General features: G+C 38.8%; 1 protein-coding gene across 1 annotated transcript; it reads right to left on the bottom strand.

Annotated features, from left to right (window-relative positions):
• Positions 1–2,777: 2,777 nt before the first annotated feature.
• LOC147509474 (uncharacterized) lies at positions 2,778–13,765 on the bottom strand. Its single transcript, XM_086597824.1, is given in 8 exon segments — positions 2,778–2,876; positions 3,158–4,378; positions 10,118–10,686; positions 10,689–10,890; positions 11,254–11,339; positions 11,911–12,174; positions 12,595–13,074; positions 13,252–13,765. Coding segments are annotated over 8 exon segments (3,435 nt in total).
• Positions 13,766–14,861: the final 1,096 nt, after the last annotated feature.

The raw sequence follows: 14,861 nt of genomic DNA, 5'->3' as shown, positions 1-14,861 counted from the left end.
TATTAGATACTTCTACTTGGCCACTAGTTTGAGGATGATATGGGGTAGCAAGCTTATGAGTAATAGAGTACTTTTTCATTAAAGATTCAAATGCTCGGTGTGTAAAATGAGTAACATTATCACTTATAATTGCACGAGGCGTACCAAAACGAGAAAATATATTATATTTTAAAAAGTTAACTACGACTTTATGATCATTCGTTTTACATGGCACCGCCTCAACCCACTTAGAAACATAGTCTACGGCAACAAGGATATAAAGATAACCAAAGGAAGGAGGGAAAGGACCCATGAAGTCTTACCCCATACATCAAAAAGTTCCACAACTAAAATAGGGGAAAGAGGCATCATGTTCCTATGGGAAATATTACCTGTACGCTTGCATCTATCACAATTCAAACAAAACTCATGTGCATCCCTAAATAGAGTAGGCCAATAAAAACCACACTGCAAAACCTTTCGCCAGCCCGTCTTTTTTAGGGACCAAAGTGACCACCACATGCATGGTCCCGCAAAAAGAGAGAATACTATGAAACTCACTCTCGAGACACATCTCCTAACAATCTGGGTCGGGCATGACTTAAACAAGTATGGATCATCCTTAAAAATTCCTAACCTCGGCAGAAACTTAGATTTATCCCGTTGTCTCCAATGAGAGGGAAACTATTTCGTTACAAGATAATTAACAATATCCGCATACCAAGGCGATTGTGATATAACAAAAGTTGCTCATCGGAAAAGATTCATTTACAGGCAAAATATCGGTAGAAGATTCCACTATAAGTCTAGACAAGTGGTCACGACCACGTTCTCCGATACCACTTTCTTATCCCTAATCTCTATATCAAACTCTTGCAACAAGAGTACCCAAATAATCAAACGCCGCTTTAAGCGTCCTTCTTAGTAAGGAGATATTTCAAAGCCGAATGATCGAGAAAACCGCGACAACCTTAGACCCTATGAGGTAAGACCTAAATTTGTCTAAAGCAAACACAACAGCTAACAACTCTTTCTCAGTTGTAGTGTAGTTCATCTGTGCATCATTAAGGGTTCGACTAGCATAATAAATAACATGGGGCAACTTGTCAAACCGTTGACCTAAAACAGCCCCAACTGCATAGTCAGATGCATCACACATTAACTCAAAAGGCTCACTCCAATCAGGAGGCTGTATGATAGGAGCGGTAGTCAATAAATGCTTAAGCTTCTCAAAAGCTTTCAAACAATCTTCATCAAAGACAAAAGTGACGTCCTTACCAAGTAAATTGCATAAGGGACGTGAAATCTTGCTAAAGTCTTTAATGAAACGCCTATAAAATCCAGCATGACCTAAGAATGACCTAATATCTTTGACAGTCTTAGGTGGTGGAAGACCAGAAATGACATCAACCTTGGCCTTATCGACCTCAATTCCTTTACAAGAAACAATATGACCAAGAACAATACCCTGTTGGATCATAAAATGACACTTCTCCCAATTCAACACAAGATTCTTCTCCTTGCACCTAATTAACACTAATTCTAAACGGTGCAAACCCTCATCAAAAGAATCCCCAAATACTGAGAAGTTATCCATAAACACCTCAAGAAACCTTTCTACCATATCAGAAAAAATACTAAGCATGCATCGCTGGAAGGTACCAGGTGCATTACATAATCCAAAAGGCATACGACGATAGGCAAAAGTTCCAAAAGGACAAGTAAAAGTAGTCTTTTCTTGATCCTCAGGGATAATATATATTTGGTAATAACCGGAATAACCATCAAGAAAACAATAATATTTATGACCGGCTAACCTCTCGAGCATCTGGTCAATAAACGAAAGAGGAAAGTGATCTTTCCTAGTGGCCAAATTCAACTTACGATAGTCAATGCAAAAACGCCATCCGGTAGTCATAATGGTGGGCACTAACTCGCCCTTTGAATTCCAACAACTGTAAGCCCAGACTTTTTAGGGACAACCTGAACAGGACTCACCCATTTACTATCGGAAATGGGATAAATGATACCCGCATCTAACAACTTGAGAACCTCGGCTCTCACTACCTCTTTCATGTTAGGATTAAGCCGTCTCTGAAACTCACGGGTTGGTTTAGCATCTTTCTCAAGATGAATATGATGCATACAATCAGTTGGGCTTATACCATTAATATCAGCGATATTCCACCCTAAAGCTGCTCTATGCTCTTTAAGAACCCTAATTAATTTACCTTCTTGTTCATTATCTAGATTAGAAGCAATAATAACCGGCAAAGAATCATCAGGTCCCAGAAAAACATACTTAAGAGTATCAGGTAATGGTTTCAACTCTAGCTTAGGAGGACTCTTTATAGAAGAGACTGGGGTAGACTCAGATGGAGTCAGGTGCTCTATTGTGGCTCTCCACGTATCAGTTTCTAAAATTGGGGTTGCATCTAGCAACGCATTAACTTCACAAATTACATCATCCACATCATAACCACTACCAGAATTAGTTAAACAAGACTCAAGAGGGTCATTAGAATAACTCTCCAAGAAAGTCTCGTGAACTATACTATCAATAAGATTAACGTCCCAAAAATCATCAGGTTCAGGAGGTTCTTGACCCACATTAAACACATTAAGTTCTGTAGTCATATTACCAAAAGAAAGTTTTAACACTCCATTACGACAGTTAATGATAGCATTAGAAGTGGCTAAAAAGGGACGATCTAAAATGACCGAAATATGGTGTTTAGGATCTTGAACAGTGTTGTGTATCCGAACAACAAAGTCAATAGGGAATAAAATTTATCAACCTAAATCAAAACATCCTCAACAACACCACGTGGAATCCTAATAAACCTATCTGCCAATTGAAGAGTAATTGATGTAGGTTTCAACTTACCAAGACCAAGCTGTAAATAAACTGAATAAGGCAACAAATTAACGCTAGCTCCTAAATCAAGTAATGCTTTCTCAATCATATGATCACCAATAACACAAGAAATAGTAGGGCATCCTGGATCTCTAAACTTAGGTGGAGTTTGGTTTTGGATAATAGAACTCACTTGCTCGCGGTTAGAAAAGCTTTCTTGTGCACATTCAACTTACGTTTTTGTGTACACAAATCTTTAAGAAACTTGGCATAGGAAGGAACTTGTTTTATAGCATCAAGTAACGGAATATTTATTTGAACCTGTTTAAACATTTCCATTATTTCATTAAGATTAGAACCTTTCTTAGCCGGAATCAAACGTTGGGGAAAAGGAGCTTTAGGTATATAAGATGGCACAGGGTTAGTCTCCATAGCAGTAGGAGGTTTTACACCCTTCCTAGAAGTATTATGACTATTAGATTCACTCACCTCACCTTCCTCCTTCTCACACTCTATAGGGTCAGATCTGACCTCAGCGTCCTTAGACATCTCAACCCTATTATCAACACATTTTCCACTCCTAAGAACAGTGATAGCCTTGGCTTGCTCCTGGTGAGCTTGGTTTAAGTTAGAACTTATTTCCAACTGACTCCTCGGATTAGCTACTGGTTGACTAGGAAACCTGCCCTTGTCCCTCTCATTCAAAGTATTAGCAATTTGACCTATGGTGATTTCAATCTTCCTAATGGCTTGAGCATTATCCTGAGTAGCCGTTTGACTGGCTTGCATAAATTGTTGCGTTGTGTCCTGGAATTTCATGGTGTTTTGTGTTAATTGAGCAATGGCCTCTTCTATAGGTGAAAGTTTAGGTGGTTGAGGTGCATACTGTGGTACTGGGTTTGAGTTAACCACGGGGCCTCCCTGATGTATACCTTTAGACCAAGACAAATTGGGATGGTTATGCCATCCAGGGTTATACGTGTTAGAAAAAGGATTATTGCCTGGCTTTTGGTATGAATTAAAAGCATTGACTTGTGCATTTACACCAGGGCAATTATCTATAACGTGATCAAGACTTTCACACAACAGACACCCAGGGACTTCAACATTGGCTACTGGAGCTAGAGACTTTGTATCTTTTTCTAGCTCAAGAGCTTCAACTCTTCTAATTAAAGCGGCCATCCTAGCGTTCGTGTCGAATTCCTTGTCAACGCGGAACAAACCCTTCTGTGTAGTAGTACTACTAGCCACCTTCTTAGGTTCACGACTAGTTTCCCATTGCTGGACCTTCTCAGAGACTTCTTCTAAAAAGGTCCACGCTTCTTCTATAGTCTTATCACAGAAATCCCCAGTACTCATGGTCTCAATCATAGCCTTAGAATTAAAATCAAGACCCTCATAGAGAATCTGCACTAGCCTACCGTTCTCTAGGCCGTGGTTAGGACACTGCAAGAGCATGTCCTTAAACCTCTCCATACACTTCCATAATGACTCTCCATCAGTTTGGCAAAAAGATGACAAGTCTTTTCTAAAAGCAGTCGCCTTATGATTAGGGAAAAAGTTCTTTAAAAACACAATGCATAACTTTTCCCATCCCGTTATGGAATTCGATGGGAGAGTGTGAAACCAACTCTTGGCTTTTTCTTTAAGAGAAAATGGGAAATTTTTTAATTTTATAGCTTCGTCACTAAATTGTTGAAGTTTAATAGTCCCACAAATATCCTCAAATTCCCTCACATGAAGATATGGGTCTTCCTCTTCCGTTCCCCTAAACTTAGGAAGGAGCCCCAGCAGATTGGGCTTCAACTCAAAGTGATTAGCATTGGTTGCAGGGGGAACGATGCAAGATGGTCGGGTTGTCCTAGTAGGATATATATATTCCTTAATAGATCTAGGTACTTGGGCAACCACGTTATTGTTATTACCCTCCATGTCGGCAAAATTGGTGTATTGCCAACAAAAGTTTGGTACTCTAATTCGGGATGCCTACTTCTCCTAAGGAGAGTCGTTCAATCTCGGGGATCAAATGGTGTAACAGGTGTGTTATCGGACCGAAGTTACTACCATAAACTACTTCTAAAACCTAAGACTCTAATAAAAGATGCGGATACAATTCACACAAACAATACCAAACAAAAATTACAACCCGATTGAATTTTAAAACTTGTTTAATATATATTTGCTCCTAAACCCAAATCACACGATTCCCAGTTCTTGTGCAAAAAGCACCGTCCACTTTCGATCCACGCAGCGTAAAAGGTTTTTCCTAGTGGCGGGCTAAAACCTGTCTCTAATGCAAGATGCCTAAGGCGGTCAATGTGATTTAACCTCCCTAAATGCAAGAAACAATAAAACAAGCACAACCCACGAAACAAACAAAATTCAACCCCACAAAGGAAAAACGCGTGCCTCACCTCATGAGCCTTCGAGGGCTACTTGCGACGCCGGGTGACGACAGCAAGCAATTCACAACGTCCACAACAAAGTCACGACTATCCCTTGTAAGAAGAAATCTATGCTTAATTATCTGCAAAAATAACTAAAATTAGACACGTAAACTATGAAATAATATAACTACGACTATACTTAAACTACGAATCACGATATATAAAACTTTAAAACTCAATTGTACTACTACAATCCCCGGCAGCGGCGCCAAAAACTTGGTAGGAAATTAACCGGCCTAAATAAACAGGCTAATTAAACCCTTCTTTAATATTACTAATACTACATGGCGCATCGGTATATCGTAAATAGGTGCTTGAGAACGAGGTCGATCCCACAGAGATTGCGTGTTGGGTACAATTGAATACTAAAATAGTACTTAACCTAATCCGAACTATATTGGTTTATGAAATTTTGATTAACTAGTAACTAGTCCTATTTAACTTCATTATGAAAACTATAAAATTTATATTAAATTATCAGTGGAGAGGATACTAAGGCATTCGAATTCACCCTAGACGGTTGTAAGTTTTCCTAATTTAATTAATTCAAAGTTCTCTTTTAATTACGAGTAGCACGAGGAAAAGGTAATCCTTGCTTTCTCGAAGATGTGAACGTTGAGCTCCTATATAAATCTATATATGGGTTTGATTGAGTTTCAACAAACGAGAATATAAACTCCTAGCAAAAATCGTCTTCTTACAGTACGATTTCTCACAAGTTTACGTAAACGATAAAAATAATGCTTTGATAAAAACAGAATATTAATCCAACTATTAACTAGTCAAGTCATGGCATAACATGCAAGATATAATCAATGAAGGTAAACCACTAATATCAATATGAAAACAATCAATGAATCTTTAACTTCCGAAAACAGTGAATCAATTAAACAGTATAAACCTACGCAAGTCTAGGGCTTCCTCTAAGCCTTACCTTATAGTTTAGCAACACATAATAACTGGAACCATAAAACCGAAGAAATAAAACTCCCTTAACAAGACCATAGCCTGCTGTGAAGTCTTCTCTTCTTGCTCGCCTATTCCAACAGTTGTGCTCGTAGCTCAAAGTCGCGGCCTCGCAAGATATCTCCTGGTTCAGCCCACGTGAGGTCTTCTCCTTCTCTCGGTCGTCGCCCCACGCTCTCTGTCTTTGGTTTGGTTCTACCTTCTTTTCCAGCCAAGAGAGCTTTTTCTTTTCTGCTCTCCAGCGACCTCCTCTTCAGCCAAGAGACGCGTGCTATTCTCTGCTTCTCTTGCGTTCCAGCACCAGCCAAGAGCCTTCCTTCCTTCTGTCTTTTGCGTTTTTCCCCAGCCAACAGACGACCTCTTCTTTTCACTGCTGTCGCCTACGTTTTTTTTTCAGCCAGCAGACGACCCTACTCGTTTTCTATCTCTCTCGCCTTTAGCCCCCCGAGAGCCCCTTCACTCACTGCTGTCGCCTCCACTTTATACGCGAGAATCCCCTTTTAAAAGGAAACTCCTTTTTTCTTTCGGTATGGGATTGACAGTTTCCTTTTTGTCTTTGGAGGAAGGTTCTCTTTTGGTCGGGATAAAAAGGGGGTTTTCGGATTTTATTCAGCGATGGAATGAATTTGAACGAGAAGGAACTAAGGGCTGCTACGGTACATCAAGCCGGATGGGAAATGGTGTGGCCCTTAGTTAGTGGGTATGGGCTGTCTCTTGAGTTGCACATGGTCCGGTCTTCAAAGACCTCCTTTAGTCATGCGATTTTAGACTTTAGATATTGGCTCATAGCTCACAAGCTTGTACTATTACTAAGGCCCAACTAAGGGTGGCCCATCCTTCTATCTTTGCAACACATGTATTCAAAGAACAATTTACGCTTTTACCACACTTTCATACATTATTTCGATTTCTGCAAAATCACCGAAAATGCACTAATTTAATCAAACAAATAAAATAAATGGATTAACTAATATAAAATTGGCGTAAATAATATAACATTTACATGCTTATCAAATACCCCCAAACTTACATTTTGCTAGTCCTCGAGCAAAACTAAATCTAAACTAATTAATAATAAAAATTAAATATCCTAACTCATTTTCGTAGGAATAACGATTACACTTAGCATGTGCAACAAGTCTTTTAAACCCCTAGGTTTACCCTAGTGGACGAGTTTAGTCTCGTGGAGAGTTTTCGTAGAAGTTACTCACAAACTTCATCTAAACTATAATGACTAAGAAATAACAAATAATGTTTCCTTAATTTATCTCGGATATTCATATTTCTCACTAGCAAGGAATAAAAAGAATACTCATTTTAAAGCCTAAGTTAACATATGCATAATAATCAAATCATCTACAAATAAACATACATGCAATGAACAAAACTATGAAATGCAAAGTAAGGTCCGGTTCTAAAACTTGAATAAGCGTCCTAAGTAGGTCCTCACAAATATGTCAAGACAAAAAAATACTCGATTTTTCTGCTCGGTTTTAAGCTCACTCCAAAGGTTAATGGTGAGCACACTTTTCCTCTCAATCTCAATGACATCCAAAGGAGCCGAGGTCGATCAAACACATCTGCCACTTACTATCACACCAACCTATTCCTAATTGAGCTAAAGGTCTTTATTAGGTGTTATGTATGGCTTAGGTGATAGTTTAAAAATAACTGGAATGGATAAACAAAATAGACAAGTCTGAGAAAATAAGGTCTTCAAATTCCGTAACTAGAGAAAGTCTTGTTCTTACTTTGCTTCTACACTTTGTTTCCATTCTTAGCCCTTTTGTTTTGGCTTTTTGACTCCTTTGATTCTATTTTTGGAGTTTTAACTTTTTTATTTTATTTCTATTCATTTTTTTTTTCTTTGGATGGAAACTTTCTTTTCTTTATTTTTCTTTTGAAGCCACTAACAAATTCTTGATTTTCTACAGGTCTTTCTCATTTCTTTTCTTCATTTCATCCTATTTCTCAGACTTATCAAATGGGTAGACTATTTTTATTTATTTGTTTATTTTTTTTTATATAGGGTAAGGAATTTGTGGTTTATGAAAAAGCTAATGAAAGGCTCGATTAGGGAACTAAGCGGAAAAAATATTCTTTAGGTTTGAATTTCTCGCTATATCGATCCAAAGATTGCCTAAATTCTCTTTTAGGATATGGTATGGTGATCAAGCAAGTGGGCGTGTGTTTTTTACGTACTTTCGAATTAACTTCTCCCTTGTGTCATCACTCGGATATCAACTCATATGAGGCTTTTAGGCTAGATTCTCATTGGATATGTAAAATTAAGTACTCTAACCTAGGTCTCAGAAAAGTACTGCCAACTACAAATATAACGCTCATGCAAGACATTTATGAAAAGATGCAGAGACTATTACCTATATCTTAACCTAAGTTTCTTAATAACTACTCTTAATTCAAATGCTAACTGAGATTTCTAGACTATAATCATCATAGAAAAGGAAACGATACCACTACCCCTAAGTGCATAGTATACATAAGTTTTATTTTTCGCTAAACAAAACATTTTGTTCCCACCCCCGAACTTAGTTTAGACATTGTCCTCAATGTTGACAGATATGCTTAATTCCAAAAATTAATAACATGGACAAGTAAAAGAATAAGGAAAGAAGTTACCAATAGCTCCATGAACGAAAAATAAAACTCGAGTCACCTGTAGAAATTAGTACCTCACTAAAGATATAAAATCGATAAAATAGAAAAGGAACCAATTTACTATGACGACTAACCTGTGGCACATATCTCATTCCATAGAGTTACACGTCTCCAAAAACACGGAGAAAAGGTGCTAAAGTGGAATGTATGAGATATCACGAAAGGTACACATGACTCAAAAATAAAACATGGGTTGCCTCCCACAAGCTTCTGCTTAACGTCTCTAGCGACGAATGCTTCACAACCTGTTGGGCTTAGTGTGTCGCGAACCATCCACAAATAAAAACATGCATATAGAATGAGCAAATGCGAAAAATAAAATGGAAAATAAATTCCCAACTATTATGGCCATATTCATTGCTCCATCCTGTTCACCGAACTCTGTTTGGTTGTCTTCGCTTAGTTCAGTGGTGTTCGACCTGACCAGTCCTCAGAAAACTGGAAAATTTTGTGTCCACGCGGAGGTCGTAGCGCTGGTGCACTCCACCCGGCGCGGGGCCTTCGAGTTGAATTTTTTTCGACAGCGTAGGGCGAAGTCGCTAACAACTTGAAGCGCTGGGCGCTATCAAAGTTTTTTTTTTTTTTAACGAAGAAATAAAATGGTGAAAAACAACGGGAAACGTGGGAGTGAAAGGTGAGAGATGGAAGTTAGGTGTAGTGTGGGTTGTGAGTGTAGAATGAATGAAGTTTTTAGAGGTTTTAAGTTGCTAAAACGAATCGGGAAGTTGCCAAAATGTTTTTACGGCAATTTCCGGAAATACTAAAAACATGGGTTGCCTCCCACAAGCGCTACAGTTAACGTCTCTAGCGACGAATGCTTCACACAACCGATGCTATGTGGGCTTATCAACAAGCCGGATCATGTCAATCATGATAAATAGGATCAAGCGGACTTACCTCTTCCACATCCCGCCTCGCCAAACCGTCAAGGTATGGTTTCAAACGTTGACCATTTACCTTAAACACACGACCATCCGTAGGATCTTCTATCTCAACAAAGCACCATGAGGAAAAAACAGTTTTAACAATGAAAGGACCAAATCCACCTAGAACGTAACTTACCAGAAAAAAGACGCAAACGAGAATTATATAGCAAGACTTTTTTATTAGGTTCAAAAGACTTTCGAAGAATAGATTTATCATGAAAAATCTTAGTCCGCTCTTTGTAAATCTTGGCATTCTCATATGCCTCATTCCTTAACTCAGCTAACTCATTCAACTGAAGTTTACATTGTGAATCAGCCTTACGCATATCGAAGTTAAACGTTTTAATGGCCCAAAAAGCACGATGTTCCAATTCTACAGGCAAATGACATGCCTTTCCAAACACAAGCCTATAAGGGGACATACCAATAGGAGTCTTATAAGCAGTTCTATAAGCCCAAAGAGAATCATTAAGACGTTGAGACCAATCCTTACGGTCGGGTCGTACAGTCTTTTCTAAAATCCGCTTAATCTCCCTATTAGATACTTCTACTTGGCCACTAGTTTGAGGATGATATGGGGTAGCAAGCTTATGAGTAATAGAGTACTTTTTCATTAAAGATTCAAATGCTCGTGTAAAATGAGTAACATTATCACTTATAATTGCACGAGGCGTACCAAAACGAGAAAATATATTATATTTTAAAAAGTTAACTACGACTTTATGATCATTCGTTTTACATGGCACCGCCTCAACCCACTTAGAAACATAGTCTACGGCAACAAGGATATAAAGATAACCAAAGGAAGGAGGGAAAGGACCCATGAAGTCTTACCCCATACATCAAAAAGTTCCACAACTAAAATAGGGGAAAGAGGCATCATGTTCCTATGGGAAATATTACCTGTACGCTTGCATCTATCACAATTCAAACAAAACTCATGTGCATCCCTAAATAGAGTAGGCCAATAAAACCACACCTTGCAAAACCTTTCGGCCGTCTTTTTAGGACCAAAGTGACCACCACATGCATGGTCCTGGCAAAAAGAGAGAATACTATGAAACTCACTCTCAGAGACACATCTCCTAACAATCTGGTCAGGGCATGACTTAAACAAGTATGGATCATCCCAGAAAAAATTCCTAACCTCAGCAAGAAACTTAGATTTATCCTGTTGTCTCCAATGAGAGGGAAACTATTTCGTTACAAGATAATTAACAATATCCGCATACCAAGGCGATTGTGATATAACAAAAAGTTGCTCATCAGGAAAAGATTCATTTACAGGCAAAATATCAGTAGAAGATTCCACTATAAGTCTAGACAAGTGGTCAGCGACCACGTTCTCCGTACCCTTCTTATCCCTAATCTCTATATCAAACTCTTGCAACAAGAGTACCCAGCGAATCAAACGCGCTTTAGCGTCCTTCTTAGTAAGGAGATATTTCAAAGCCGAATGATCAGTAAACACGACAACCTTAGACCCTATGAGGTAAGACCTAAATTTGTCTAAAGCAAACACAACAGCTAACAACTCTTTCTCAGTTGTAGTGTAGTTCATCTGTGCATCATTAAGGGTTCGACTAGCATAATAAATAACATGGGGCAACTTGTCAAACCGTTGACCTAAAACAGCCCCAACTGCATAGTCAGATGCATCACACATTAACTCAAAAGGCTCACTCCAATCGAGGCTGTCTGATGATAGGAGCGGTAGTCAATAAATGCTTAAGCTTCTCAAAAGCTTTCAAACAATCTTCATCAAAGACAAAAGTGACGTCCTTACCAAGTAAATTGCATAAGGGACGTGAAATCTTGCTAAAGTCTTTAATGAAACGCCTATAAAATCCAGCATGACCTAAGAATGACCTAATATCTTTGATACTCTTAGGTGGTGGAAGACCAGAAATGACATCAACCTTGGCCTTATCGACCTCAATTCCTTTACAAGAAACAATATGACCAAGAACAATACCCTGTTGGACCATAAAATGACACTTCTCCCAATTCAACACAAGATTCTTCTCCTTGCACCTAATTAACACTAATTCTAAACGGTGCAAACCCTCATCAAAAGAATCCCCAAATACTGAGAAGTTATCCATAAACACCTCAAGAAACCTTTCTACCATATCAGAAAAAATACTAAGCATGCATCGCTGGAAGGTACCAGGTGCATTACATAATCCAAAAGGCATACGACGATAGGCAAAAGTTCCAAAAGGACAAGTAAAAGTAGTCTTTTCTTGATCCTCAGGGATAATATATATTTGGTAATAACCGGAATAACCATCAAGAAAACAATAATATTTATGACCGGCTAACCTCTCGAGCATCTGGTCAATAAACGAAAGAGGAAAGTGATCTTTCCTAGTGGCCAAATTCAACTTACGATAGTCAATGCAAAAACGCCATCCGGTAGTCATACGGGTGGGCACTAACTCGCCCTTTGAATTCCAACAACTGTAAGCCCAGACTTTTTAGGGACAACCTGAACAGGACTCACCCATTTACTATCGGAAATGGGATAAATGATACCCGCATCTAACAACTTGAGAACCTCGGCTCTCACTACCTCTTTCATGTTAGATTAAGCCGCCTCAAACTCACGGGTTGGTTTAGCATCTTTCTCAAGATGAATATGATGCATACAATCAGTTGGGCTTATACCATTAATATCAGGATATATTCCACCCTAAAGTCAGTGCTCTATGCTCTTTAAGAACCCTAATTAATTTACCTTCTTGTTCATTATCTAGATTAGAAGCAATAATAACCGGCAAAGAATCATCAGGTCCCAGAAAAACATACTTAAGAGTATCAGGTAATGGTTTCAACTCTAGCTTAGGAGGACTCTTTATAGAAGAGACTGGGGTAGACTCAGATGGAGTCAGGTGCTCTATTGTGGCTCTCCACGTATCAGTTTCTAAAATTGGGGTTGCATCTAGCAACGCATTAACTTCACAAATTACATCATCCACATCATAACCACTACCAGAATTAGTTAAACAAGACTCAAGAGGGTCATTAGAATAACTCTCCAAGAAAGTCTCGTGAACTATACTATCAATAAGATTAACGTCCCAAAAATCATCAGGTTCAGGAGGTTCTTGACCCACATTAAACACATTAAGTTCTGTAGTCATATTACCAAAAGAAAGTTTTAACACTCCATTACGACAGTTAATGATAGCATTAGAAGTGGCTAAAAAGGGACGATCTAAAATGACCGAAATATGGTGTTTAGGATCTTGAACAGGTTGTGTATCCAGAACAACAAAGTCAATAGGGAAATAAAATTTATCAACCTAAATCAAAACATCCTCAACAACACCACGTGGAATCCTAATAAACCTATCTGCCAATTGAAGAGTAATTGATGTAGGTTTCAACTTACCAAGACCAAGCTGTAAATAAACTGAATAAGGCAACAAATTAACGCTAGCTCCTAAATCAAGTAATGCTTTCTCAATCATATGATCACCAATAACACAAGAAATAGTAGGGCATCCTGGATCTCTAAACTTAGGTGGAGTTTGGTTTTGGATAATAGAACTCACTTGCTCAGTTAGAAAAGCTTTCTTGTGCACATTCAACTTACGTTTTTGTGTACACAAATCTTTAAGAAACTTGGCATAGGAAGGAACTTGTTTTATAGCATCAAGTAACGGAATATTTATTTGAACCTGTTTAAACATTTCCATTATTTCATTAAGATTAGAACCTTTCTTAGCCGGAATCAAACGTTGGGGAAAAGGAGCTTTAGGTATATAAGATGGCACAGGGTTAGTCTCCATAGCAGTAGGAGGTTTTACACCCTTCCTAGAAGTATTATGACTATTAGATTCACTCACCTCACCTTCCTCCTTCTCACACTCTATAGGGTCGATCGACCTCTCGTCCCTAGACATCTCAACCCTATTATCAACACATTTTCCACTCCTAAGAACGGTGATAGCCTTGGCTTGCTCCCCAGTGAGCTTGGTTTAAGTTAGAACTTATTTCCAACTGACTCCTCGGATTAGCTACTGGTTGACTAGGAAACCTGCCCTTGTCCCTCTCATTCAAAGTATTAGCAATTTGACCTATGGTGATTTCAATCTTCCTAATGGCTTGAGCATTATCCCGAGTAGCCGTTTGACCGGGCTTGCATAAATTGTTGCGTTGGTCCCGAATTTCATGGTGTTTTGTGTTAATTGAGCAATGGCCTCTTCTATAGGTGAAAGTTTAGGTGGTTGAGGTGCATACTGTGGTACTGGGTTTGAGTTAACCACGGGGCCTCCCTGATGTATACCTTTAGACCAAGACAAATTGGGATGGTTATGCCATCCAGGGTTATACGTGTTAGAAAAAGGATTATTGCCTGGCTTTTGGTATGAATTAAAAGCATTGACTTGTGCATTTACACCAGGGCAATTATCTATAACGTGATCAAGACTTTCACACAACAGACACCCAGGGACTTCAACATTGGCTACTGGAGCTAGAGACTTTGTATCTTTTTCTAGCTCAAGAGCTTCAACTCTTCTAATTAAAGCGGCCATCCTAGCGTTCGTGTCGAATTCCTTGTCAACGCGGAACAAACCCTTCTGTGTAGTAGTACTACTAGCCACCTTCTTAGGTTCACGACTAGTTTCCCATTGCTGGACCTTCTCAGAGACTTCTTCTAAAAAGGTCCACGCTTCTTCTATAGTCTTATCACAGAAATCCCCAGTACTCATGGTCTCAATCATAGCCTTAGAATTAAAATCAAGACCCTCATAGAGAATCGCACTAGCCTACCGCTCTCTCTAGGCGTGGTTAGGACACTGCAAGAGCATGTCCTTAAACCTCTCCATACACTTCCATAATGACTCTCCATCAGTTTGGCAAAAAGATGACAAGTCTTTTCTAAAAGCAGTCGCCTTATGATTAGGGAAAAAGTTCTTTAAAAACACAATGCATAACTTTTCCCATCCCGTTATGGAATTCGATGGGAGAGTGTGAAACCAACTCTTGGCTTTTTCT

The sequence above is a fragment of the Coptis chinensis genome, chromosome 3 (genome assembly GCF_015680905.1).
Source record: "Coptis chinensis isolate HL-2020 chromosome 3, ASM1568090v1, whole genome shotgun sequence".
Lineage (NCBI taxonomy): Eukaryota > Viridiplantae > Streptophyta > Magnoliopsida > Ranunculales > Ranunculaceae > Coptis > Coptis chinensis.
The sequence above is the reverse complement of the archived record's forward strand: the minus strand, read 5'-3'. Positions and strand labels throughout refer to the sequence as shown.